Genomic DNA, 9,051 nt, shown 5'->3' on the forward strand with positions numbered 1-9,051 from the left:
CCGTGGGGAGAACTAAGGTTAGCGGAGCACTAGCTAACATTTGCGACAAGTTAGCTAACATTACCATGTGGAGAACTAAGGTTAGCGGAGCACTAGCTAAGATTAGCGACAAGTAAGCTAACATTATCGTGGAGAAAACTAAGGTTAGCAGAGAGCTAGCTAATAATAGCAGTGAGCTAGCTAATGATATCAGCGAGAGAACTAAGGTTAGCGGAGCACTAGCTAACATTAGCGACAAGTTAGCTAACATTACCATGGGGAGAACTAAGGTTAGCAGAGCACCAGCTAAGATTAGCAACAAGTTAGCTAACATTATCATGAAGAGAACTAAGGTTAGTGGAGGACTAGATAATATTAGCGACAAGTTAGCCAACATTACCGTGGAGAGAACTAAGGTTAGCAGAGAGCTAGCTAATATTAGCAGTGAGCTAGCTAATGTTACCAGTGAGAGAACTAAGGTTAGCGGAGCGCCATCTAAGATTAGCGACAAGTTAGCTAACATTATCATGGAGAGAACTAAGGTTAGCAGAGAGCTAGCTAATATTAGCAGTGAGCTAGCTAATGATACCAGCGGGAGAACTAAGGTTAGCGGAGCACTAGCTAACATTAGCGACAAGTTAGCTACCATTACCGTGGAGAGAACTAAGGCTAACAGAGAGCTAGCTAATATTAGCAGCAAGCTAGTTAATGTTACCAGCGCGAGAAATAAGGTTAGCGGAGCACTAGCTAACATTAGCGACAAGTTAGCTAACATTACCGTGGAGAAAACTAAGGTTATCGGAGCATTAGCTAAGATTAGCGACAAGTAACCTAACATTACCGTGGGGAGAACTAAGGTTAGCGGAGAGCTAGCTAATATTAGCAGTGAGCTAGCTAATGTTACCAGAAAGCTAGCTTACATTTGCAGCAAGCTAGCAAAAGTTACCGTGGAGAGAGTCAACATTAGCAGCAAGCTAGTTAAAATTAGTGTGGAAAGAACTAAGGTTTACCAAAGAAATTATGACTAAATTTTTGGGTCTTATATTATATTTATTGAGGTCTTAAAAATCATTAAATTTTATTTTTAAAATGGTAAATTCTTAAATGAATAGGCGTATATTAGTGTGATGAATGGGTGAATAATGAGATAATGAGTGGGTGTAATAAGAGGAATAAGTGGTGATAAGAGGAATAAGTGGGTGGTTATTAATGTTATGAGTGCACTGTGAAGAGTTGTGTGATTGAATATTAGGATAGTGTTTTGTAATTTGAGTAATAAGCAGTAATTAATGTAATGAGTGTAGTAATGATGTGTGGATATTAAGATAACATTGGATTGATTTTATAAGATCATGGTTGAGTAGTGATTTAATGAGAAATTGTAGTTAATATAATGATGATATAAAGTATTTAGTGATGGTAATGTTAATGAGTGGGTGGTGATAGGGTAATGATTGTAATCAGTGTGAGGTAATGTGTGGGTGGGGAATAGGGTATTGATTGGATGATGGATATTAAGATAATGAGTCAGTGCATAGATATGAGATAAGAGTGGGTGTGATTATGGTAATAAATGTGATGTGATTAATGTAGGTTGGGGATTGCAGTGATGTGTGGGTGGATATTAGGGTAATGATTAGAGTGGGCAGTGAGGGGGTGATGCGGAGTCTGAGCTGATGGGTAAGTGGATGAGAGTGTGGAGAGCTCTCCAGGTGGTTTGAGAGGAGTGATGGAGCTGAATTATGAATGTGAATGAGCCCTGTGGATGGCACATGCATAAATGTATTTAATACAATTGAGAGCTCTCAGAGCAGAATGGCCTCGGATTACCCCTGCTGTGTGTCAGAGCTACAGTCCAGTGTTCCGGTGAATCTGAACCGGAGGGCTTGTTTAGTGCAGGAGTGTGCTGAAGGGTCGTGATCCCAGTCTCAGTCGTGTACCACTCCTTCTGCTGAAAGGAACGTGGGTTTAAAACTGATAAAATAATAGCAAATTTTCTTACTTGTATCGTGAATTGATGGACTTTATGAATCCAGTCTTTTCTGTTCTAAAAATAAATCCAAATATATATCTGCTATCTTGTCGAGACCAGTGGTGGAGGCAGACTTACTTATTCAGTTGGTAGGCCTGCTCGATTCACCCAGACTAAGCAGCTTATCGACTGGGGATGGGTGGAGCTACGCATTATACTACAACCAATCAGCAGAGAAACTACAACTGTAGTGATTTCACTGTGTGCTATTCACGTTATGCTATTAATACTTATATACAATATTGAAAGAGTAAGACCAATCTCTTATATTTGCTGTAGACTGAACTTATTTGTGTTTGGCATTAAAAGATGAATATAAAAAGTTATAATCATTCAGCTTTTATTTTTATTTATACAGGTGCTGGTCAACGAATTAGAATAATTTGAAATAGTGCAATCATGAAATTCTTTGAATGCATTTTTTGTGCAGAAAGCAAATCAGGTGTTCACCGCACCTGTCCTACTCGTTAGACTAATCACAGAACTCGTTACCTGGAAAAAAAATTGCTCAGCTGAGCTTTCCAAAAGGCCCATTTAGGCCATTTAACTGTGACACTGTTGTTTTATTGAATTAGAATAATTTTTATTATAATTACAATCATCACTTTCTCAGTATTTTGTGGCTGCCCCCTTGGCTTGTATGACTGCCTGAAGTCTCCGCGGCATCGATTTGACCAGCTTGTCGCAAGTTTCCGCACTCACAGCTTCCCAGGCAGTGGCGATGTTCTGCTTCAGTTGGTCCAGCGTAGTAGGCTTTCTGTCGCGAATTTTCCGCTTGACGATGGCCCAAAGGTTTTCAATGACATTGAGGTCAGGCGAGTTGGCCGGCCATGCCAAAACTTCAAGCTGTTTTTTAGTGAACCAATCTTTGGTCGACTTTGCCGCATGAGCCGTTGCAAGATCCTGTTGAAATATGAAGTCTTCTTCGCCGAACTGTTCCTCAACAGTCAGAATCAGGAACGTTTCCAGAACATCTTGATATACGGCAGCATTGACAGTCTTCTTGAGGAAGCAGAGTTTCCCTACACCTCGAGCGGACATGCATCCCCAGACCATAACGCTCTGGGGAAACTTGACGGATCTTTTCACGCACTCGTGGTTGTAGGTTTCGCCACCACGACGCCAGACACGAGGACCTTGGTCACCGAAGGAGAAGCGTGATTCTTCACTGAAGACCACTTTCTGCCAGTCTTCAGCAGTCCACTCGCCGTGTTCTTTGGCCCACTTCAGCCGTTTCTCCATTTGTTTCTTGTTCAGCATCGGTTTTACTGCTGGAACGCGAGATTTGAAGCCGAGTTCGCGCAGACGACGGTAAGTGGTTGATCTGGAGACGTCAGCGCCGGTCTGCTTGTTCCACAAGTCGGTGAGCTCGAAAGTGGACTTGAACCGGTTGCTGACTGCGATCTTTCTCAGCTGCTTGTTGTCGCGAGCAGAAGTTTTTCGGACGCCGGAACAGTTGGTGCGCTTGCTGCAGTTTTTCTTGAGAGCTTTGCAGACGGAAGACTGGCTGATGCCGAGCTGCTCAGCAATTTTAGTTTGGGTCAAGCCTTGTTGGCAAAGGGCTTGAATTTGAGCCACTATTCCGGATGAGAGGTCGCGCTGCTTACCCATGATTGATTGATTTTACAACTTAGAAATTCTACTCAACCCTGACTTTATACTGCACAGTGAACACTCTTCACAGAAAACAAAAATTCGAGCATTTATTCTAATTCAATGAAACGGTTTCTCCATTATTCTAATTCAATAAAACAACAGTGTCACAGTTAAATGGCCTAAATGGGCCTTTTGGAAAGCTCAGCTGAGCAATTTTTTTTCCAGGTAACGAGTTCTGTGATTAGTCTAACGAGTAGGACAGGTGCGGGGAACACCTGATTTGCTTTCTGCACAAAAAATGCATTCAAAGAATTTCATGATTGCACTATTTCAAATTATTCTAATTCGTTGACCAGCACCTGTATACATCTGGGTCTGATACACAGTTCAGAAGATGGCATCTGAATCTATCTGAATCCACCTATTTTTCTTGTGAGAAAAAATCTTGAAACATGTGACTGTCAGGTGTGTTCTTTTGCCAGTGTTTCCTTATAGATTGATTATTAAAAAAATAACAACAGACAAGCAATAGTGAAGCTGAGAGAAATATGGTCATATCCAGTATAACTGCTTGAAATGTCCTGAAGAAGAAAGTCGTCACTGGTGTACTAAGTAACAGATGATGAACAGAAAGAAACAAAGAAACCAACAGCAGTTGATGACAGAAACTTTGTGATTGCTGTAAAGAAAGACCCTAAAACAACTGTTAGTAACATCAGTAACAACCTCCAGAGGGCAGGAGTGAAGGTCTCACAATCTGTTGTTTGCAGAGGACTTCATGAACAACAGTTCAGAAGTTTCACCAGAAATTAAAACCACTAATTAGCAATAGCATAGGAAAACCAGGCTAGAATTTTCCAAGAAGTACAGAGAAAAGCCTGTGGACTGATTGTGGACTGATGAGACAAATATTAACCTTTACCAATTTGATGAAAATACTAAAGTTTGTAGCAACATAGGCTCTGCTTATGATTCGAAACATACAAGCTCGTCTGTGAAACACAGTGGAGGTAGTGTCTTAGCTTGGGCTTGCATGGCTTCTTCTGTTACAAGCTCAATAATCTTTATTAATGTACAATGAACTCAGAAATCTACAGAAACATTTTGTCTGTCAATTTAAAGACAGATGAAACCAAACTGATCGGGAGATCCTTCATCATGCAGCAAGATAATGACCCAAAACTCACTAAAGTAATGAGAAAGGAGTTCATCAGGGGCAAGAAGTGGAAGGTTTACATGGATTGGTCACAAAACTGAATTTCATGGCTAAATTGGAGCAGCCTGGTGGCCAATCTTCATTAATTACACATTGCACCAGTAAGAGCAGAGTGTGAAGATTCAGTTAGCAGGGTAAGAGCACAGTTTTGCTCAAAATATTGCAATGCACACAACATTATGGGTGACATACCAGAGTTCAAAAGAGGACAAATTGTCGGTGCACGTCTTGCTGGCGCATCTGTGACCAAGACAGCAAGTCTTTGTGATGTATCGAGAGCCACGGTATCCAGAGTAATGTCAGCATCCCACCAAGAAGGACCAAACATATCCAACAGGATTAACTGTGGACGCAAGAGGAAGCTGTCTGAAAGGGATGTTCAGGTGCTAACCCGGATTGTATCCAAAAAACATAAAACCACGGCTGATCAAATCACGGCAGAATTCAATGTGCACCTCAACTCTCCTGTTTCCACCAGAACTGTCCGTCGGGACAATAAATTATTGTGGTCTAAAACCAGGTGTTTCTGTTTCATTGTCCAACCCCTGTATATTGGCCTAGTAAATCTCCAGACCTGCAGAGCATGCGTTTTACCTGCCAAAGAGGAGACTGGAGGGAGTAATCCCCCAAAACAAACAACAGCTAAAAGCTAAAGCCTTGAAAAGCAAAATATAATCACAAAAGAAGAATGCAGAAGGTTCGTGATGTAAGTGGGTTGCCAGCTTGATGCAAGCAAAAGATTTGCAACTAAATATTAGGTCTTATTCCCTTTAATCTATTTTAAGTTTATCTGTTCCAATACTTTTGCTTATTAGAAAAATGGCTGTGATCAGACAAAAGGTGCTATCTTCTGAACTGTGTATCAGATCCAAATGTAAAAAAAATGAAATGTTTATCTTTTCTCCCATATTCATCTTTTAATGCCAAGCCCAATTGTTTTCAGTTTATAGGGGAATTAATAGGATTGGCCTCATTCTTCCAATACTTTTGGAAAGGACTGTACCGTCGATGAGATTGATTGTGGTTTTAATGAGACCTGAGAGAGATATTAGACAAGTGAAGAGCATCTCCCTCAAGACTCGATTGATATTATTGATGCAGAACTAAATCAATGATCATTAACTTTCAGTTTAAATTATTTAAGTAAATTGATCTCACCACTGTCCACCTTAAGCCAAGTCTATATTGTGTATCTTGGTTACCTGATTTATGTGTTTAATTGTTTGTTTGATTGGTTAATTGGTTAAATATGTCCTCACAGACCGTCCTTCTCTTGTCTATCAACAACACACACATTTACTTTATCAATATGAACGCACAAGTCTGTCATTATAATTATGTTATCAACATGTCGTACAATATGTGTACAATAAGGCATAATGTTGCCACTATGATCAGGAGATCGCTGGTTGGAATCCAGTTCATGTAGTTTGCTATCAGCTGCCGGAGCCCTGAGAGAGCACAATTGGTCTTGATCTCTCTGGGTGGGTAGATGGCACTCATCCCCCTCATCACTCCAAAGGGTGATGTCGATCAGCACAGGGCGTCTGTGAGCTGATGTATCCGAACCGAGTCACCTTGTTAATTGAGATTTGAAATAAATTTATAGAAAAAAAAATGCATGAAAATGCATGTTTGCTTATCAAAAATTGCCCATTCAGGTGATGGAGTGAGTATGTTGATTAAAAAAGTGTTTTATTATTATTTATGTAGGATATTTCTGAATGAATGAAGTTACACTTTATATAGTGACTTTCTAGAAACCCAAGGACACTTTACAATCACATTTTACAAACAGATGACACTGTCATGCATGCATTTACACACCAGGACAGTTTGGAGTATCCAATTTTTCAGGGAAATTTACAGTATCCAATTTAGGCTACGTTCACATTACAAGCCACATTGCTCAAATCCGATTTTTTGCTCAGATCAGATTTGACTATCCTCATGGATCACATTCACACATGTAAGTGATCTGTATCTGTGTGTAATGTGAACAAATCTGTCCCTGAAATGCCTCACATGTGCACATTAATATGTGTATGAACGTTGTCTTCTTCACCAACAACAAAAATGGTCATATTTGAGAGGCGACTCGTAGCTTTATAAAGGTGAAATGGATGTGTTTGTTAGCAGCTCATATGTGGAGCATCTTTTGCTGGAGTGGAGAGTAAACAGCTGGTCTGAATTTCATGCTCAGGTCGGATTCGATAAGTATCTGATTTAAGAGCACATATGGAAGTGTCTCAGATCTGATTTGAAAAAATCTGATTTGGCACGTTCACACAGCCATGAAAAAATTTGAGTCACATTGAGCAAAAAATCTGATTTGAGTCATTTCAGCCTGGTAATATGAACGTAGCCTTACTTGATCTCGTCGTTTTTGGACTGTGGGAGGAAATCCACGCTGACACGGAGAGATTATGTAAACTCAACCCAGACAGGGACTTGAACCCAAGACCCCAGTCCTGGGAGACAAATGTGCTAACCACTAAGCCATGTGCTCGTTTTTAAAACATTTTTATTTCTTAATAATTTCATTAAAAGTATTGTAGAATTGTTATTATTATATTTCTCTGACATAATGTAATCTTAAAATGACATTAATATTGTTTACTCCAATTATTTCTGGAACAAAAAATGTTTCTTTTGACCAGTCTAACACCAAACTGTGCTGACTGTGTGCATGTGTGTATGTGTCTTTTTTAGGGAAGCAGTCAGAGGGGGATCGAGAGGTGGACCCAGACCAGGAGTGTGTGTCTGATCCTCCACAGGCTGCATCCTCCACGGACAAGACTTCAGCAGAACTGGAACCAGGCGGAGATTGGCAGTGTGCCATTCCCAACGTCTTCCCCTAAAACCAACTAAACCTCCTAAACCTGCTGCATTCTGGACGCTCACTTTATCAAGGGCACTGCATCGACGCATCAATTCCCTTAAATGCTGTTTAATCTCCTTTAAGACATTAAATCTTCCCCTAAATCTCACACTTTCATCCACTAAATTGTACACACCAAACTGTTTCAGTGAATACTACAGAACTATCTCACTGAAAAATCTACAGAGCTATCTTTCCACAGACTTCAAATTCAGAGGTGGGCAAATCCAGGTCTGAAGGACAGATTCCTGCACAGATTTGTGCTTTTCCTGCTGAAGCACACCTGATACAAATCCCATGTTAATTAATCCCAAGTTTAGTAGGTCTGAATAGTAGGCTTTATTCAAACTGCCATTCTAAATCTTATTATTTTGTATACAGTTTGATTTTTGATAGTCTAGACAGCCTGAAACCACATGAAATCCAAAATCTGATTTTTTTTTTCAGTTTGGACATTACAATTGTATTTTCTTGGGACCCCGCACTTATGACACTAGATTTGTTAAAGACATAAATTGTCATGTAAGTGATCAGCATAAAAGACATACTGTAATCTGATTAGAGTGTCCAGATCATCCATACTGAGAAGCATCTGTACAAATCTTTACAAATCTTCAAGTGGTTTGGATATGATGTGCAACAAAAATTGATTTAATATGGTTTTTAGTTTTTTTTCTTTCCAGACTATTAAAGTTCTATCTGAATACAATCTACAGCTCTGGAAAAAATAAGAGACCACTTCAATTTCTGAATCAGTTTCTCTGATTTTGAGTAAAATGAACATGTATGTTTTATTTTATTTATAAAAATATTGTCATTCAGAGCATTTATTTGCAGAAAATGAGAAATGGCTGAAATAACGAAAAAGACGCAGAGCTTTCAGACGTCAAATAATGCAAAGAAAGCAAGTTCATATTCATAAAGCTTTAAGAGTTCAGAAATCAATATTTGGTGGAGCAAACCTGTTTTTTAGTTACAGTTTCATGCATCTCTGGCATGGTCTCCTCCACCAGTCTTACACACTGCTTTTGGATAATTTTGTGCCTTTACTCCTGGTACATAATTTCAAGCAGTTCAGCTTGGTTTGATGGATTGTGATCATCCATCTTCCTCTTGATTATATTCCAGAAGTTTTCAATTTGGTAAAATCAAATATTTTTTTTTCCAGAGCTGTAGATATGCCAAAATCTGATTTCATGTCATTATTGGATGTTCTTTGAATTGTCACATATCTGGATTCAGATCTGTATACAGTTTAGACATGTCAAATATCAGATTTGGACTGGCAGTGTGTGCATAACCATATATTGTATATTATATATTATAGGAGCTCTCCAGATACAGATC

At 39.4% G+C, this 9,051-nt stretch overlaps 1 protein-coding gene across 3 annotated transcripts in view; it reads left to right on the forward strand.

Moving 5' to 3' along the window:
- The window catches only part of LOC103023088 (zinc finger protein 236), a 78,342-nt gene extending 69,291 nt beyond the window's left edge, over nucleotides 1-9,051 (forward strand). For all 3 annotated transcript variants that reach the window (XM_022673168.2, XM_022673169.2, XM_022673170.2), the window contains exon 32: nucleotides 7,536-9,051. In XM_022673168.2, coding sequence (XP_022528889.2) covers nucleotides 7,536-7,684 — 149 coding nt within the window. In that variant the 3' untranslated portion in view covers nucleotides 7,685-9,051. The remainder of the gene's footprint in view (nucleotides 1-7,535) is intronic.

The sequence above is a fragment of the Astyanax mexicanus genome, chromosome 4 (assembly GCF_023375975.1).
Source record: "Astyanax mexicanus isolate ESR-SI-001 chromosome 4, AstMex3_surface, whole genome shotgun sequence".
In the NCBI taxonomy this organism is placed as follows: domain Eukaryota; kingdom Metazoa; phylum Chordata; class Actinopteri; order Characiformes; family Acestrorhamphidae; genus Astyanax; species Astyanax mexicanus.